Raw genomic sequence first — 19,414 nt, 5'->3', positions numbered from 1 at the left:
GCTAATCATTCTTTGCAGGATAATTGCAAAGGCAAAGTAAAAACGCACTGCAAGTTTCCAGAGTGTACCAACATGAGGCAGACGCAACTTAAAGTCAACCTCAATGCTCTTACCTCACAGTCCAAAACCAGCCAGGCCCAGTGCCTGCATGCCGGTTGTGGATGAACTCACCATCTCTAAACTCCCAGAGTGCAGACTCAGGGCTTGCATCTGTTTCTTCCCATTGTACTGCAGACGGGGCCTGTCTGAGGCCTGGCCTCGGCTTCTCTGCACTTTTCATATGCAAGGGATTCAGTAGAAAGCTGATAAATGGCAGGCTTTGCACAGCTCTGTAGCATCCTGAGTCCATCAGAGAAGCATTAATGATAGATTCCCAGGGGCAAGGGGGAAATAAGCCTGCTAAAGGGAAGAAGCAAGGACAAAAGTACTTGAGGCCAGGGGAGTGGTCAGGAAGGACCAGCCTATGGAATCTTGGAGCAGCCTTATGTTAGAATCAAAGATCTGATGAACATATATACTCTGGGCAGAGGGAAGGACATATGCAAGTCCTCAAGGAAGGAAAGAGCTTGGCTCATTTGATGACTGCAAAGAATGGTCAGCATGTTCCTCTTGGGATAGGAAGAAAGACCCTTGCAGTTATGAGGGGTGGCCTTGAATTTAGAATGCTATGGGCCTCCTCCCTTCCGGTCCATGGCTGGAAGCAAGCTCCTTGGGGCTGACTAGTCTTCCCTTGTTTAGGACAGGCTTCTCAGTCTGGCTTCTTCACCAGCCTCAGAGTGGCCAAGGAAGGTCTGAGAGAGAGGTTTCGCCACTCCTCTTTCTGCTTGACCTCACGCTGCCTCTCTCCACCCATCCCTGCAGACCTCCTCCCCAGGTGACTCAGGGCAGAGCTCTTCCTTACCCTAAGTCTGTCTAGTACAGTGGGCTTGCCCTTCCCTTTTGCAAAAGGCTTTTCAGAGGGAGAGATGTGTCTGCTGGGTCAGCCACTCTCAGGCAGTACCCAAGTCTTCTAAGTTCTTGTCCTGTCAGAAGGATCTGGAATGAAAGCATCTGTGTGCATTCATATTCTGTGACCCATATGATAATGACTATAAAATACACAGCAGGACATGGGCCTAAGAAAACCTGAGTTTGGGGCCAGTGTGTGGGTCACTGGGGTGGTAAAGGTGCTTACTGCCGAGCCTCACAGCCTGTGTTTGATCCCTGGAACCCACGTGGTGGGAAGAGAGAACTAACTCCTTAAAGTTGTCCTCTGTCCTCCACAAGCATGTCATGGTACGTGTGCCCTCACCCTTCACATACACAGAAATAAATGTAAAGACTGCCAGACTCCCTGCCCCCCAATCTTTGGGGAATATATAAAAGTGGCCCAAACCAGCAAAACCAAACTTTAGGTGACAAGAGCTTTTGCCACCCACCCTGATTCAAGCATCTGACCACTCTGTGGTTCCATCCTTACACAAGCCCCACCCATACCTTCAGCAATGCCTCTATCAGTTCTCAGAACTGGTGTCCTCATCAAGAGTTTCCTGCCTGGTCTGGTTTTTGCTTAGGTAAAGATTTTCTTAGCGTGGATTCTTTGCACTCTTGGGTGTTGGCTCCACACTATCATGAAGGCCTGCAGGACTTGTAAAGACATGGCTCCTTCATAAAGATAAGAGGACGGATTTCAGACAAACACCTGTCATGCATGTCCCCTATCGATAATAGTATTGATGTCCCCTATTGATAACAGTATTGATAGCAGACATAGGCGCCACTAGACAGGTGGCCCAGCAGGGTCAGGATTTGGCAGCTGACCTTGTGTGCATGCTCTCGTTCCAGTGCCTCATGGCGTGGGAGTCGATTATTCCACTACTGCAAGAGAAACAAGAGGCCAAGTAGCTTTGGTTTTGGAGCAAAGACTCTTCTGCCTCCACAGGGCATGGTACCCTGAACCTGAATGTCCCTGCAGTGCCGGAGAGGTCGCCGTGGGAAAACAGCACAACACCACCTCTTGAGTGTGTACTTTCTCCCCACCCACCCCCAGTCGTTTTCAGTTAGTATTTATTCCTTGGAGTCTGTGAGGCTGTAATCATCTCTCAGCAGAAGCATACCTCCATATTGTGAAGGAACCTCTTAATGGAACACTACGAAGACTTGAAACTGAGGGGCAGGATAACCCCCACTTGACCTGTGACATCACTTTGGGAGCATCCCAGTTGCCATTGTGGGACAGAACCCCAGTCCTGCATTTCAGGGACATGGGGAGGCATGAAGAGAGCAGCTGCGGCTTGCTGTGGAGACATCTTAGCTCTGCACTTTACCCGTGAGGGCATTAATGTGACCCAGCATGGAAGGAGGTGTGGGTACCTTCTCTCTCGGAAAGTCCTTAATTTACAGTGGCCTGTGGCTGCGACTGCGGCTCTGGCTGTGGCTGTAGCCGTGGCCGTGGCAGGCCTACTGCCTGCTCGTGATGAGTGGCATCTATGTACTTGTTTCTGGTTCACACGGGACCACCTAAATCTGTGTCTGTGAGCATCGATGCTTGAGTGAGCAAGCCAGCGTCCTTGTCCTTAATGGATGCCTCAGGATCTTGTTTCTGACCCCAGAATGCAGCAGAGGAGAAGCTTTTTGGTGTGAACTGGAAAAAAAAAGGTGCATTTTTCTCTGTGAGGTCTTGGTGTGTGTGTTTTGCGTGTTAACTGTCATCGTGGTTGGGATTAGACCTGTTTGCAAACAGCTGCTGTCAATGACGCTCCTGTGTGCCAAGCCCCAGCTCCGATGTCTGCTTTGTGCAATTTGCCTTTACCTCACCAAAAATGTCTCGTTTAATCTGTCTGCCATGCCCGCTGACTGTCTGGGCAGCCTTGTGGTGAGGGCTGGTGTGCTGCATTATTGCTGTCACTATGTGTAAACTCAGTGTGACTGCTCTACATGAGTGTTTTAACCCTCACGGTTCTGTGGCCAGAAAGAAAACAGCATCTGCAGGTCCCTCAGAGACGAGAAGAGTGAGCGACATCGTGCTCTTTGCTTCTGGCTATATAGAAATCCCCATTTGTAGCTAAAATCTGGGGGCTGCCGCTGTGCTTAAAGTCTTCATTTGAAGCTTTCCAAGTTGCCATAAGCCAACAGTCAGGAAGAATCTCTCTCTTCCATACCATTGCTCTTGCTAGGAAGAAGCTGCATTTTTGTGTTCTTTTATCTCTGGCTCTTTGCTAAAAATCCCTAGATCTGAGCTGCAGGTATACAGAAGGGGCTTTGTTTTTAAGGCGGAGCAGTCAAGCACTGCCTCATATACAAGTTCATTTTCAAATCCAATCATCATCCAGCATGCTAAGTCCTGTAATTCCCTCTAATATGGAGTCAGCTGCATCGGGGACATCATGGGACCGCAGGTAGACAGCATGAAGCAATTGTCCTCTCACATTCGGCAGATCCGTGATAGAGATAATAATCCCCACATCTATCGGTACTTGCCCAAACCTATCTGTGCCACCCCAGAGCCCTTGCTGTGAATTGTCTGTGGTACAAATAGAAAAGGCCCACTGAAGCAGAAGAGTAAGAACAGTCTGTACACCCCACCTCCAGCGAGTCGGCGTCTCATTCTACCTCCAAACCACCGGACTGGTGTGGGTACGCTCAGAGTCAACCAGAACGCGGGAGAGTCAGGGCGTGCGTTTGGTTACCAACAGGCCTCCATCCATGCGTATCAGAGGACAGCAAACTCGCCAGAGGTGATGTCCATCTTTGGGAAACACGAGGCTTTGCCTTGTGGACTGAACGCTTGATACTCGCACAGTGATGTAATGATGAACACAGTGATGTAATGATGCATACAGTGACGTAATGGTGCATACAGTGATGTAATGATGAACACAGTGATGTAATGATGCATACAGTGATGTAATGATGCATATAGTGATGTAATGATGCATACAGTGATATAATGTAGAAAGAACTATAGAAAGAATTATGATGAAGCTAAAATCTGATGACCAGCTAGTTGCCAAAACCCCATGTCAATCCCGTGTGCTGGTTAGTTACACAAGAAGAAAGTCCCATAGAAACAGCCTCCGGTTGCACTGGAAAATGTATGGAGGGAAGCGTGGTCCTCAGCCATTCCCTCATGAGAGATGGTTCTCATGGCATCTTGAAGTGTTTGTCTTGTTCTGTTTATTTGGCTGGTAGGCAATGTCCCTGGGCTTTGAATTTCCAGAAAGAGCTGGAATAATGGAGACTTTCTGTCCCCTTGGAACAATGTCAGTGGTAGAGCCAGGGACACCCATGCACAAGAAGCGCTCTTGTCTCTGTCTTCAGGATGGCAGCTGGTGAGCTGAGGAGACCTGAAGAAAAGGGGCAGGAGAGGTGAAGGAGGCCTTCCACGTCCCTGCTCCTGAGGCTCTCAGTCCCTGCAAACTCACCAGTCAGAAGCATCACAAAAGATTCCCTACATGAAGCATAGCTCAGACTCTGCAGTGCCAAAATGCCCCCAGAGAGGCTCCGAGCCTTTGCCCTGAAGTCACAGGTTCCTCTGACTTATTTTCCATGAGACTTTGCCTTGAGGGTATCACGGGCAGAGGGATAGCCATAGCTGTTGAGGCTTGAACACATGCTGGTGAGATGAAAGTTGGCCATAGCAACTGCCCAGGTCCTGAGAAACGGAGGGCTTCTTCACCGCGTTAGAAACCTGCAAAGGCAAAAGAGAATTCTTAAAGCCAAGGAGATTTGAGAGACTCGATTGTTTAGGACACAGTTGTGGTTTGTAGCAAGAAAGGGTACTACTGATGTTGGGAATTTAAAAGAAGAATCTAGGCTGTGCTGCTCAAAACAAGAAGGCTTTGCTCTCCAGTGAGGGGGGAATGACCCCTCAGCCTGTGTGGGACCAGGTTTCACCCACTCCTAAGGCTCAGCAGTGATTGAGCAGGGTCCGGATGGGCTGGCACTTCTCCAAGCTGCTGCTCACCTCACCAGATATTTCCCTTAGCCGAATGAAGAAAACCTAGCCTGCCTGGGATAGGAGCGGGATGTAAGACACATCTCTCTTCATACCGAATGGAGTGGGCCCTAGTTGTTGAGTAGAATGTACTCTATCAGCCTGTAAACAGGAGGAAACCATGTGTGAACACTACAGCCTCTGGGGAGGGCCCTGTGGACATTTTAATTTTAGAAGTGGGCATGACGGCAGTGTTTGTCTTTTGGGACAACGCCCACAGAACACTCAGAGGCCGCGTGACTTGTCCTGTCCTGTGGCACTGAAGCTGTAGGAAGCTGGCTGTTTCGATGAGGTCATTTGAGTCAAGGGAGCTCATGAGCTCATTGGGGTGTGTAGAGGAAGGCAAGGACTGCCTGAGAGGCTGTGTTGGCCCTCCTGATTTGGGTCTTGGGATGGGTTGGGACAGGGTTCTTGTCAGATCAGGGGGAACTGGCAATCTTGAAGGGTGATTCCCCCCCCTGCCCCGAGATCTGCTGCCTGTGGCTGGAGCAGGGCACACCCTTCTGGGTCCCACCTTCCCTCAGAGGGTCTCGTTAAGTATGTGACTGGGAGTTTGGTCATCTTCGTGTATGTATAAGACTATGGTGGGGACTTGGGGTGGCCTCCTGCCTTTCTAAAGCCTTCAGGGTGGCCACAGATGGATGTGCCTTCTCAGTACCTGCGGTTTTCTCTGCTCAAGGCAGCAGTGGGCACTTGGCAGTGTAGTTGAGGAAAATGACCTCTCCTTGACCAAGCTGAGCTGCAGTCGCACGCCAGGGCTGCCTGCTTCCTTCCTGCTTATAATTTAGTGAATAATCAGGGGTCCAGCATTTCACTGACCCACTCTAGGTTGCCAGAGTTCCATTTGAAGGTGTCTCCATGGCTGCACACACCAGAGGACGGGGACTCTGTGTCTAGAAGGCTGAGGCGAGGGCTCCATTGTGGGGCAGACTCTTCGCAGTCTCATCTGTCTGAGTATTCCTGGGTATGACTCTGTGTGGCGAAAGCTCGTGTCACCCAAGTAGTCTTTAACTTCTGTAGTTTGTAAATGAGTGTTGTGAGGGGAACCTTTAGAAGCTCAATCAGATGTGTCTTATCTTTTTAGCACTTGAAAACCAACACACCCAGGAAATGCCACAGATTGTTAGAAGCCTAATTGCAGTCGCTAACCATTTGTCAGTACCTCCTAACTGCCTTACTCTGCCGCTAGTGTTTAAACGTCCACGTGGGAAGCGTTACACTTGAAGCAGCTGGTGTACACACTTACTCTAGGCAGCTGCAGTCCTCTTAAGTCTCCAGCCAGAAGGTGGGGGCCTTTCAGGTGGCAAGATTAAATAGTGCTGTTGCCAAATAGTATTTGAAATAATACCAGGACACAGGGACCATGGTACTGCTGGATGTTTTCGGGTGAGAAAGATGAATGTAGTGTGCTTTGGCATGGTTTGGGAGCGGAGGATACAGACAGTGTCAGCAGTGACAAATCACACAGCTTCAAAAAGTCCTCTAGTTTGTGACAGCATGACAGGTTTACTCTGTCTCTGCGAATGGGTCCCAGAGCCCGTTTGGGAGAGAGACTCTCCAAAGGTTGAAATGCCAAATAGCATAAAACCTGTTCCCTTGACTCAATAGTAAAGCCAGGGTGAAGAGCTGCACACACCTTTCTCCCTGAAGAACCACCCAGGTATGTGGTGATTCTGGGCTCCCACAGTCCAGCTCAGAGCAGCTAAGACCTGTGCACGCTGTTGCTGGGCAGACTGGTCCCCAGCCTCAGACCCAACCTCTGCCAAGATGCTGAGGGGAGGAGGAGGGTGTTTTCCTAGACTGTGGGTTGGTGTAACAAAGCAACGACTGTGTCAGCTGGGCCTTCGTCGGGGAACAAACCAGTACAAACCAGCATCTTCCACCAGTTAGCGCTGTCCGCCTGGACCATGCTGAGGGCTGGGCCTTTCCCTGAGTCCCTTCTCACTGTATTTCTGTGTGCCTGTTCCCTTCATGCCTGAGTCAGGAATACATGGAGAGACAGCCTACATCTGACAGACTCCCACAAAACAAACTGCCAGCAAACTTTCTAACTCATATTTTAACTGTTAAGGGGGTATTAAAACAAAATTTTGGACTGTGGTGTTTTTTTTTTAATTTTTAAAAATTGTTCTTTAGTTTTAAAACTTCCAGAGATAGAAGCAGGCTTCTGAGGTATGGTCTCGCCGTTGCTCTCTCTCCATGCTGCCATTAAGCCAAAACAAAAGCTGTGAACATAAGTGCTTGAGAGAATGCGTGTTGATAAGGAAGTGATTTATTTACAGATCCAAGTCTTTGTCTCATGAAACTACCAAAAAGAATGTCACCATTTTTCTTCGTTGTGGAACCAGAGATTATAAAAAGAAAAAAAAAGTTGTTTTGTTGTATTTTTGATGCTGGCACAAGATTCTTGTCCACTTTGGTTTTTCGTATATCTGTATGTAAGAAATTCTGTTTGTTGTTTACTATGGAATTAGTATTACATTTTGAGGTAAACAAAGAATTTGTATTGCTTGGTAAACTATTAACTATTAGCTTGTAAATTTAAGAACTTTTTCTTTACCTCAGTTAACTTAAGTAATGGACCAATAAACCTATGACAGATGCTTTATTTAGCCTGGGTCAGGTGCTCTTTTGTCTCTTAGGCCTGGGAACAAGGCACCTGCCTTTGGGGCTTTTTAAAAGTTTCTCGGAACACATGATGATTTGCTTGTGAGAATCAAAACCTAGAGTGACCGTAAAGACACACACAGGCACACACACAAACTTCGCATTCACATTGCTATGGGTCCTGCCTCGGTTTACCCTCTCCTGCTTCTTACAAGTGGCAAATGAAGAAACTGCTGTGTTGTCACTGTGATTGCCAGGCAGATGATACAGAGATTTCTTCCTGCACGGAACAATAGTGAAACATTATATTCCGGGTCAGGGCAGCACTTATTGTTTGGGTTTTTGGTTATTGCTTTTCTTTCCTGCTTCATCTTCAAGGCAAGAGAAGGGATGCCTAAAGATTATATTGCATTAGCATTTCTTAGTAAGACGCCAGGGCTGGAGAGGCTGTAAAGAGCTCTATTGCTTTCTTGAAGACACAGTGTGAATCCAGGTCCTGGTACCTGTGTCCGGCAGCTCACAAACTTCGAAACTCCAGCTCTAGGGCATCCACGGACCTCTTCTGACCTCCTCATCTGCACTCATTCACATGAATATGTAGTTAAAATGGAGCCGAATGTAGGGCACACACCCATAATCCCAGCACATGGGAGACAGGAGCAGGCAGATCTCTGAGTTTGAGGCCAGTCTTGTCAGCATATTGAGTTCCAGGTCAATCAAGGCTACATAGCAAGGTGTTGTCTTAAAAAGAGAAGTCAGACATTGGAAAGGGCTTCATAATGATGCTGAACTTGGCTTAGTGGTGATCATCCAGTCGTTAATTCAGTTATTAATGCAACACCATTAACTTAATACTACAGTGATAGAAAATGGGGCGGCAAAATGGAATAAAGAGACTTGAGATTTAATCACCATTGTCTTAGTAACTGTGGTTCTAGAATAGTTCCATCTTTGAGCCTATGCCCTTTGAGGTACAGACCAGCCTTCCCTAGAGGGCTCTTGACAAGCTAGCGATTATGTACACAAAGCACCTGTATGGCGGGCACTTCCTGTAGGAGGACCCTTATGGAAGGGCTCCTCCTGCTGTAGTTCAAATCCACCTAAGTGAAATGTTGATGAGCGAGCCTTTTCTATGTGCTTGGCCGGCTGACTTACTGAGGAGTGTTTATGACCCTCCCCTCCCCTATTCAGAAGGCACAGAATGGATAGAAATAAATTGCCAAAGCCATGGCAAGGACTGGGAAGATGGCTCAGCAGGTGGAGGTGCTTGGCACTAAGCTTGAGGAACTGAGTTCAATCCCCAGGCCCCACATGGTAAGAGAGAACCGCATCGTGCAAGTTTCCTCTGACCTCCATTAAAACCACGGCAAGAAGTGCTGAGGAGGTTGTAATGGGATTTAAGAGAGAACTGTGAGAAAGGAGACTGGCTCAGAGGTGGTTTGGAACCTTACAGCCTGGGAGGTGGAGGTCCTGCTATTTTATCAGTCAGGGAAGAGAGAAAAGATGCAGCGGTCAAAGTGCTGTGTGAGGGGAAAGGAAGGGTACGGGTTATCTTTGGGGACTCATGTTCAAAAAATTCTGGGGTCTGTGGGAAAAAATAAAACATTAAATAACGAAGGACGGTGCCTTTGAGGCCTCAAGAGTTAACGATACAAGGAGGATGAAGAGGAGATTTTGAGAGAGGAGGAGGGAAGTAAAGATTTGATCGTTGCCTGGAATCAGACACAAACGCCCCAATGCCCTGACATTTAAGTACATTCTCCGAATATTTCACTTTCGTTTGAGAGTGCCACCTCTGTAGTTACAAGGGGAGTCCATCAGAGAAAGATTTGAATTCAAACTGTGAATATTGACTTTATTGAAAGGTGATTCTGCTTTGTAAGCATAGGAATCAGACTAAGTAACTCAGAATAAACTGATCTTCACCATCCCATCTTTACCCCACACGCTCGGGAAGATACTGACTGAAAGCGTTCAGTTGCGCATTTCGCTAAGGAAGTCTGCTGGGGTTTGGTGGGTTTTGTTTTCTGTTGGTGGTGGGTGCTGTTCCTGGGTTTGTTGGTTTGTTTGTTTTTTGAGGCAGGATTTTGTGTATCCCCGCTGGTCTCAGCTTGGCAATATGGTTATGGACTGTGATCTTTCTGCCCCACCCTCCCAAGTGCTGGGACTACGGTGTATGTGACCAGACCTGACTTATGTTGTGCAGAAGATTGAACCCAGGGCTTCGTGCACGCTAGGCAAGCACGCCACCAACTGGGCTGCTGCCCCAGCCACGATCTTTGCATTTAAAAGAAACAAAGGTGGTGGGATTGCAGACTGGTACAACCATTCTGGAAATTAGTCTGGAGGTTCCTCAGAAAATTGGACATAGTACTACCTGAGGACCCTGCTATACCTCTCCTGGGCATATACCCAAAAGATGCCCCAACATATAACAAAGACACATGCTCCACTATGTTCATCCCAGCCTTATTTATAATAGCCAGAAGCTGGAAAGAACCCAGATGCCCTTCAACAGAGGAATGGATACAGAAAATGTGGTACATCTACACAATGGAATATTACTCAGCTATCAAAAACAATGACTTTATGAAATTCATAGGAAAATGGATGGAACTGGAAAATATCATCCTAAGTGAGGTAACCCAATCACAGTAAAACACACATGGTATGCACTCATTGATAAGTGGCTATTAGCCCAAATGCTTGAATTGCCCTAGATGCACAGAACACATGAAACTCAAGAAGGATGATCAAAATGTGAATGCTTCATTCCTTCTTTAAAAGGGGAACAAGAATACCTTTGAGAGGGGATAGGAAGGCAAAGTTCAGAATAGAGGCTGAAGCAAAACCCATTCAGAGCCTGCCCCACATGTGGCCCATACATATACAGCCATGAAATTAGAAGATGGATGAAGCAAAGAAGTGCAGTCTGACAGGAACCGGATGTAGATCTCTCCTGAGAGACACAGCCAGAATACAGCAAATACAGAGGCGTATGCCAGCAGCAAACCACTGAACTGAGAATAGGACCCCCGTTGAAGGAATCAGAGAAAGGACTGGAAGAGCTTGAAGGGGCTCGAGACCCCATATGTACAACAATGCCAACCAACCAGAGCTTCCAGGGACTAAGCCACTACCCAAAGACTATACATGGACTGACCCTGGGCTCCAACCTCATAGGTAGCAATGAATAGCCTAGTAAGAGCACCAGTGGAAGGGGAACCCTTGGTCCTGCTAAGACTGAACCCCCAGTGAACGTGATTGTTGGGGGGAGGGTGGCAATGGGGGGAGGATGGGGAGGGGAACACCCATAAAGAAGGGGAGGGGGAGGGGTTAGGGGGATGTTGGCCTGGAAACCAGGAAAGGGAATAACAATCGAAATGTAAATAAGAAATACCCAATTTAATAAAGATGGAAAAAAAATAAAATAAAAAAGAATATCTTAAAAAAAATAAAAAATAGAAAAAAAAAAGAAAAAAGAAAAGCAACAAAGGTAGCAGCACCACCTTGCACTCCATTGCTCTCACTTCCAGCCGAGGAAAGCTCAGCCAAGAAAACTCATTTTTTCCCCAAGATTTTATATTAATTTAAAAACTGTTGTCAGTTTTAGCAAAATGTCCATTTCGTGTTCATTCCCCTTGGGCTGGTGAAGTTTAGGCTTTAGTCACAGTCTTCCATAGAACTAGCACGATCCCCATGTTCCTCCACTAGCATCGTTAAGACAGCGATGGAAGTAAGGGGCTGGCTGGCTGGAGCCTGAAGCCCTCCAGGACCCAGAATGCCTGAGCCAGCAGCTGGTACCCCCAGGCCTAACCTCTGCCTAGCAGAGGCATTGGAGGAGCACTAGGAAATTTCCTGCAACACCCAGAAGGCGATTTCCCTCCCACCAGGGACCCGAGAGTTATTGGAAGACTGGAACTTGGGTCTTGTTCTCGCTGGCGTTTCAGCTCCTCTGTGTATCCGCACGCTCTCCTTGTCGTGACCCCGGGACTTGTTTGTAGGCCACAACACTGTAAGAAATTGCAGAAGAGAGCTGTAAAGGGACAGCTGGAATGAGGCAAAGCAGGTCACTCTTCCTCCTCACCCATGTCTGAGTCAGCTCCCACCCCTCTTTCTCACCGACGGAGAGATAGGCTGACTCCTCAGTGCATCAAGGCGTTGTTACTGAGTGAGAAGCCTGGCTCTAGGGAACTCTGCAGATGCTTTCCAGGTCCTGTCTGAGCAGTCCCCGTCTCCAGTGAGATGGTGAACGAGACGGCTGACCCATCGCCTGAGCAACTCTGCCTCACACTCCTGCCTAGTGATGAGTTCCCACGAATATCCCAATAGCGAGGTTACCTCCACTGATCCCAACCAGTTCCATTGCCAGCTACCTCTGAGGACCTTCTTGCTGTCACCCCTTCCCCAGCACTGGGGTTGCACTTGCTTTTACTTAGATACTGGAGACCTGAACTCATATCACCATGCTTACACAGCAAGCATTTTCCCAAGTCATCTTCATGGCCCCAAATCCTTCTCATTATTGTTTAGACAGGTCTCGGGAAGCCTAGGCTGAGGCTGGCCTGGAACTCCTGACCTTCCTGCCTTCATCCTCTGAGAGCTGGGATGATGAGGATGGCCCAGATGCCTGGTTTATGATGTGCTGGGGCTTGAACTCAGGGCTTCCTCCATGCTAGGTAAGCACTCTACCAACTGAGCTATAGCCCAGCCTCAGCGGCCACGCCTTTTTGACAAAGCATTTATTCATTATACAAATCTTTCTAGAATACTTCGTAGGTGCTGAGCTCTCTGTTGAACAGAGCGGACACATGGGAGCCACACAGCTATGGTCTCTGACCTCTGCAAGCATCTACTGGAAGCATATTAAATAGATCAACATGGGTGGTCACCAACTAGTGTGCTATGAAGGGAAAATACAGGAGCTTAAGCAGAACTCAGTTTAGAGCAAGGTAAAGGGAGGAGTTTTGTTTTCTCATCTGCAAAACAGGGATAAATAATATTTACCTCAGTGGAATCCTTATGAAAGGTCATATATAAAATATTTAATGCATTTGTTAGTTCCATTTTTTCTTTTCTTTTCTTTTCTTTTCTTTTTTTTTTTTTTTTTTTTTTTCGGATCTGGGGACCAAACCCAGGGCTTTTCGCTTGCTAGGCAAGTGCTCTACCACTGGGCTAAATCTCCAACCCCCCTAGTACCCTTTTTAAAAGCCTAGGATGGAGATGGGATAGGAATTCACCTAAGTATGCAGGTTGGAGAAGATGAAATCATCCACTTTTGGTGAATTATATTTTCTTGGTGCAACACAGAGAACCTCGTGAGTATCTGTGTGCTCCTGGGTGTGTGTGTGTGTGTGTGTGTGTGTGTGTGTGTGTGTGTGTGTGTGTGTGTGTGTGTGGTGGGGATAGGGAAGAAGGCTGAGGCAGCAGCAGACCCACAAATACTTCCTTAGCATCTCCCTGTTCATGTAAAGAAGAGCAGGAAGGGAAGACAGACAGACTCCCACAGGGGTTGTGACAATACCTCCCTTTTGTTATAGGGATTAGGCAGGGCCAGCATACACACACACACACACACACACACACACACACACACACACACACACAGAGTAAATGTAAAAATCATTTTAAGGAACTGTTGCAGAAGGAGATGGCTGGATGCAAGTGCACTGGGTGAAGGGTCAGGGCATCACATCCGTGCTCCCTCAACCCTCTTCCTGAAGAAGGCAAGCCGGCCTGCTTAGCACAACCCATGTGAAACTGGGAAGGGACCAGTCATCGGTTTTGTTGGTCTGTTTATAACGTGATGACCTACATTGGCTAGTTAGACTTGTTTCCTACTATTGTTTCTGGGTGTTTATTTGGGTTAGAGAGGCTGTGCCAACCTTCAGTAAAATGGGATTGGTTACTTGGGTGAAGTTATTAATCCATTGTGATGCTGACTAGGGAGTTGGGACTCCTCAAAAATCTGTACTGCAGGCTAAGCTCTCACCAACTTAGTCCAGCCCATGCTGCCATGGCCCAATGGAAAGGTCTAAAGGTTGGACATTCCTGGCTCAGTCTGCTTGGCTAAATATCCCCACCTCTTTGTTTTTTGTGTCTTATGTCCTTCGACTAGCAAATAAAGTTAGCAGCCTTACTGACTGACTGGCCTATCACAGGAGGCCTTGCAGAGAGACCTACAGTATGATATAGCGTGAGGATTCAAAAAATGGCTTTGGGCTGGAGAGATGGCTCAGCGGTTAAGAGTACTGACTGCTCCTCCAGAGGTCATGAGTTCAATTCCCAGCAACCACATGATGGCTCAAAACCATCCATAATGGGATCTGATGCCCTCTTCTTAAAATAATAAATCCTCAAAAAACAAAACAAACAAACCAACCCAAAACCCCAGCTTCATCACAGTCTGCCTTTAATTATTATCTACTCTGCTGTTAACAATACAGCTGTTCCTAATACCAATAAATACTAATATCTAATCCTAATATAGGAACCTTGAAGAGAGAGACTGTGTCAAGTCTGTTGTGCCTTATGGCATATCCTGAAAGAGACATTTCTCTAATTGCTACTCCCCACTGGTACATGAGAAAGCCCCAATTCAGGGGAAGTGGTAGTTACATGTGGCTACCGAACACGTAAAACGCGACTACAGAACAGAATTTACTGTAAGGATGACCACACATAACCGGATCCCAAAGATTCGGTCATTTTAAAAAGTAAAGCATTCCTGTTGCCTAATTGTGTGTGCTGGTCGCATGTTGGGCCATTTATGTACCAGCTATATTAAGCTATATCATTATAATTAATTTCACCATCTTTTTTTTTCTTTTTGGAGACAGGGTCTCATATGGTCTTGGCAGAACTCAAACTCACTGTGTAGCTCAGGATGACGTCGACCTTCTGATCCCCCTGCCTCTAGCTCCTGAGTGCTGGGACCACAGGTGTGCGGCACCACACTGGTTGATACGAGCTAAGCAAGTGCTGTACCAACTAAACTACGCCCCAGCCCACCTTTTCTGTTTTAAAATGTGGCTCCTGCCAGACATAGGGCACATACTTGCAATCCTAGTACATAGGCAACTGAGGCAAGACGGTGCAAGTTTGATGCCAGCCTGAGCTTCATAGCAAGACCATCTCTCAAACAACAAACAAAATGGCGGTTCCTTGGGTCTGGGGGATGGCTCAGTGGTTAAGAACACTTACTGGCCTTGTTCAGTTGATATCACTGGGAGGCCTGCTCTTTTCTGAAGGAACAGTGGGAGAGAGGAGGTGAGGGGGATGGGAGGAGTGGAGGGAGGGAAACTGTGGTCAGGGCGTATTCTATGAGGCAAATAAAGGGGGATAAAGAACACTTGCTGCTCTCTCAAAAGGCCTGAGTTGGGTTCCCAGCACCCAGATGTCAGTTCACAACCACCTGTAACTTTAATTCTGGAGAATCCCGGCTTCCTCTTCCCACCTCCATGGGCGCTGAATACACACGGTGGACAGATGGACATGCAGACAAAACACTCAAAATAAAAACTACAGTTACTTAAAAATAAAGCCTCTCCTTAGCAAATTTAAAGCACGCACACACACATGCACACACACGTGCACACACACTCACTCACTTGTGATTTACATTCATTTCTAGTGAAGCCAGAGTTAACCCTTCCTTTCTTTCCATTCTGTTGAGCCCTCCACTAGGCTAGTGCCTGGCCCTGGAGCCCTTGTGTCTTCTCTGCTGGTCCTCCCCCTGCCTGTGCCTGCCTGGAGCTGATGCTCTTGCCTCCCAGAGGAAGAGGTGGAGGGACCGTTGCCTAAGGCCTTGTTGGGGGAGCTCACACTTCAGTGATCACTGAGTGCCTTCAAAGCACAGCGAAGGGACACGCTGGGTGACTTTTGCCTAAAGGGATCCAAACCAAAAAGGTCAGAATGGCTCAAGCCGCTTTCTAACCTGGCCTCCACCCATAAGAAAGCATGTGCAGCACCTATAAATAAGCCGTCTCTCAGAAGTGCCAGAAAGGAGCCAGATCTTTGGCGCCGTCGTTGGACTTTTCAGCTCGAAGGAACGTCTTTGTCAGAGAGTTTATCATTACCAAACCAAAACAACAACAAAGTCTGCAATTGACCTATGCACCGGGCCCCCAACCCACACAGCAGGCAGTTTCTGTCTTACCCAATTGGGACAATGGCCAAGAAGGAGAGAAAAGAAGACAGAAGAAAGCAGGTGCCGGCGAACTTGTTCAGCGTAAGCTGATAGATCTTGTTGTACATGGTGGATGTCACCACCCCAGTCAGAGCTAGGCACAGCTGCAGTATGACGAAAATCTTTCCTGTGAAAGAGAGGAATGTTATCAACAGATCTGCTGTTGTCCCTTTCTTGTTCTGCCTACCTGGTCTCTGGGCAGCTCCGGGAGTCCCCCACCCCCACTCCCCCCACACTCTCCTAAGGAATCCTTTTCAGTCTCTGTGGCTCAGTTTGATGAGTGTCCTGTCTCCATCTAGTTGGAGCTTCCCAAAATGTCTTTCTTTGTCTCTGGATTTCTAGTGACTAACTTTGTGAGTTTTTTTTTCCACCCTCCTTTCTCCATTCCAAAAGACCAATATGTTCCTTATGAGTTTGAGGATGCTTCTAGAACTCTCTCTCTCTCTCTCTCTCTCTCTCTCTCTCTCTGTGTGTGTGTGTGTGGGGGTGCAGAGCTACACATAAAGCTCCAGGAGCCCTCCTCTTGGCCTTCTTTTGGTCTCCTCAGCACTGGGACTATGTATTCCCACCAGCAGTTTACAAGTGGTGGAGATCCAATCCCAGGATGCCATGCAAGCCTGTTACCAGCTGAGCCCTCTCCCTAGACCCACTTCTTGGTCTTCAGGAAGTCTGTACAGCAAGCTGAGACAGCCTGGGCAGGACGTCCCGGAGAAAGTCCTCTCACTCACCATAGGAAGAGTCCTTTACGAGCTTGGACATGGCTGACCGGATGGTTGTGATGGGAATAAGTGCAAACAGCATGACAGCTCGGGCTGAAACAGATGGGAGGGAGGAACACCTCTCACCTGAGTCCAGCTTCCACCCAGGAGATGGAAGGAAGCAAAGGTTTCCCCTCCAGCCCCCCTCCCCGTGGCCTGCGAGCGTTAGACTTCTCTGCTGGTAACGCCCCAAGTGACCCAGACTCTGAATCTCTACCCCTTCTCTAGTTCAGCTGCTTCTCTTCCTTAAGGCATTATTACCTAGTCAAATACAGGGAGAGGGAGGAAGAAGGGGGAGGAAGGACAGAGATGCAGTGGGAAGGGCTGGGGTAGGGGGCACGCTGTCCGCTGTACAAGGCTTTCTTAACTGGAAATGGGCACCAGGTTATCTTGCTATTTGCTGCCTCTCCAAGGTGTATGGCCTGAGGCAATTCTTTGATAACTATCTAGAATTTCCCTTTCCAAGTTGTTAGCTGTTAGGCACACGTGGCCTGTGCAAGCTAACATGAAATAAGCATTAGACTCTGTTCTTTCATTACATTAGCCACATATCAAATGCTCAATAGCCACACGTGGCTAGTGGACATTGCGTTGACAGACGGAGGCCACTCTGTACCTGTAGAAAGTTCTGCTGCAGCACGAGTCTAGAGCTTTCTACTTAGGGTTGACCAGACTCTGTCCTCCAGTGGAAACCTCAGCCCACTGCCTTGTGGGAATGTATCATAGGAGCCAGTTACTGAGGAATTGTGGGCATTGTTAAAAAGCCCTTATTTGTCACTGACTAAGGGAATTTGTGTGTGTGTGTCTTATTTCTTTAAAGCTGGAGAGAAGACTGGAGAGAGATAGCTTGGGAAAGGTATGTGCAGCCAAGATGGAGAACCTGAGTTCAATCTCTGTAACCCACATGGTGGGAGGAGAAAATAAACTCTGGTGGGTTGTCTGGTAGGTTGCACACCTCCCCACTCTGATGAAATAAATATGATTTATTACTAAAGTTAAATGAACCCCAATCCCATCTCCACTTAAGGCTGTGTTGAGCCTTCCGTCTGACTCCAAGATCCAATGACCACGTCTTGGCCCAGAGCCAAGGGTACTGCCATGGCACGATTCAGACAGCAATACGGGTAACACACACCACAATACATATACCTCTATTCCTGTTTCCTTTGTACCTCCTGGATAGCAAATTCAGTCCCTGGTACTGAACTGGGACTCCTAGACCACAGTACCCCTTAGCATCAGACCACGGCACAGAGGGCCCTCAGTACCCTGCTTCCCTAAGCTCCAGACTTACCAATATAGAACATGTATGTCTTCTTCACAAAGGCCAAGAGAAGGGCTCCAGACCCAAAGGAAACCATCCCAATTATGATCATCGTGGTGTCCCGGAAGTAGCGGGAGAAGACCAAGACACCCAAGAAGCTGGTTATGAAGATTATGTACCCAGAAGCCATCCCATAGCCCAGCTGCACTTGGTTCCAATGGAGAGGATCCTTTAGCACGAAAAGGGCCATAACATCCAATGTGCCCACGACAGCCAAGTCATAAACAATGGCGCCCACAAACAGCAGAGCAATGATGGCTTGGGAAGGCTTCTCTTTTCCAGGAGTTGGAGGGTTTGCCTGTATATTAGGCTTGTCCTGTTGATCTGGATCCAGGGTTCGATAGGTGCCCATCATGCCAGACACAGTATCTACAGTGGGGTGCACCTTGTTGGGCTTGGACACAGCCTCGGGGACCTTTAGCACGAAGAGACTGTAGAAAAGGGCAAACGCCGCACAGCCCACGCTGCAGGCGGTTAACAGAAGGCCTTGCGCAGAGTGCCCAACGATTTGCTTGAAGAGATGCCCTGAAGCCATACTGCCACAGAACCCAGCCAAGCCTAGGACTAAATCGATGAGGATGAGGCGCACGGAGCGGCGGCTTTCGGAGCAGCTCAGGGATCCCAGCGCCATGACCCCGGACCAATAAGCAGAGAAGCCCCCGCACAGCCCATTGAGCGCCGCTGCTCCGTACATCACCTCCACTGGCCAGTCCAGCATCACTTTGAGTAAGAGTCCGATGCGGGACAGAAGGAAGCCCAGCATCGCCGTGCAGATAGAGATCTTACGGTGGTAGCGGTCGCTGAGCCAGCCCAGTACATAGGCGGACAGCAGGGGTGTCAGGCCCACCACGAGGTTGTAAATGATGTAGAAATTGGAGATGGCCTTCTGCTGTTGGTCCTCCTGACGTCCCCCCAGCGACTGGTTGGCACTGTAATTAGAGGAGCCTTTAGCATCAGATGCAAAGGACTCCTTCAGTACCAGGAGTAGTCCTGTATCATAGAGGGAACCGGCCACCTGGGTTGAAGCCACCACAGGCTCGATCCAAGTCCTCACCCGGAAGCCAGAGAGCGGGCCGCTCCACGGACAGGTGAACCCGGGACCCATGTGACCTGTGTGACAGGGAACAGGCCTTGCTGTCTGCAGAGTCTGGGAGATGCTCCCAAATTTGGAGGGTCAGGGCTCAGTCCCAGAGTGTTTCAAGTGCGTGCCTCGAGAGCAGAGCTGAGGTGGCTTGTGTGACAGTAGCCAAGGAACTTGCCTGGCTGCGGCCCCTCCTCCTCAGGTCAGAAAAAGCAGCGCCCCACCTCCACCTCCACCCCGGGTCGGCAGACAGAGCGGACTGGCAACAGCCCAGAGAAGCTACTGGGCCAGAGCACTCGCGAGCTTGGCTCCCTCCCCCACGCCCCTAGAGCAGCCTAGACAACCTGCCTTTCCCAACATCGGAGGACCAAAGCCACTGAAGCTCAGTCAAGCAAGAGAGCTCTGGGACCTGCCCAGGGATTGTTTCTAAATTCTTCCTCCTTTGGAGGCAGGTTTGGGCAGGGGTCTAGTGCTTTCTTAG

General features: G+C 48.4%; 2 protein-coding genes across 2 annotated transcripts in view; one reads left to right on the top strand and one right to left on the bottom strand.

The window, feature by feature from the left end:
• Nucleotides 1-4,218, top strand: part of Snx30 (sorting nexin family member 30) — a 91,931-nt gene extending 87,713 nt beyond the window's left edge. Inside the window, exon 9 of the mRNA XM_032903415.1 lies at nucleotides 1,825-4,218. Coding sequence (XP_032759306.1) covers nucleotides 1,825-1,884 — 60 coding nt within the window. The 3' untranslated portion in view covers nucleotides 1,885-4,218. The remainder of the gene's footprint in view (nucleotides 1-1,824) is intronic.
• A 6,935-nt stretch (nucleotides 4,219-11,153) lies between these two features.
• Slc46a2 (solute carrier family 46 member 2) lies at nucleotides 11,154-19,091 on the bottom strand. Its single transcript, XM_032889722.1, has 4 exons — nucleotides 17,823-19,091; nucleotides 16,499-16,582; nucleotides 15,741-15,897; nucleotides 11,154-11,595 (listed from the first exon to the last, which is right to left on the bottom strand). The coding sequence occupies exons 1-4, from the start codon at nucleotides 18,955-18,957 to the stop codon at nucleotides 11,529-11,531; spliced, it is 1,443 nt and encodes a 480-aa protein (XP_032745613.1). The 5' UTR covers nucleotides 18,958-19,091; the 3' UTR covers nucleotides 11,154-11,528.
• Between the last annotated feature and the right edge of the window lie 323 nt (nucleotides 19,092-19,414).

The sequence above is a fragment of the Rattus rattus genome, chromosome 1 (genome assembly GCF_011064425.1).
Source record: "Rattus rattus isolate New Zealand chromosome 1, Rrattus_CSIRO_v1, whole genome shotgun sequence".
Taxonomy (NCBI): Eukaryota; Metazoa; Chordata; class Mammalia; order Rodentia; family Muridae; genus Rattus; species Rattus rattus.
The sequence above is the reverse complement of the archived record's forward strand: the minus strand, read 5'-3'. Positions and strand labels throughout refer to the sequence as shown.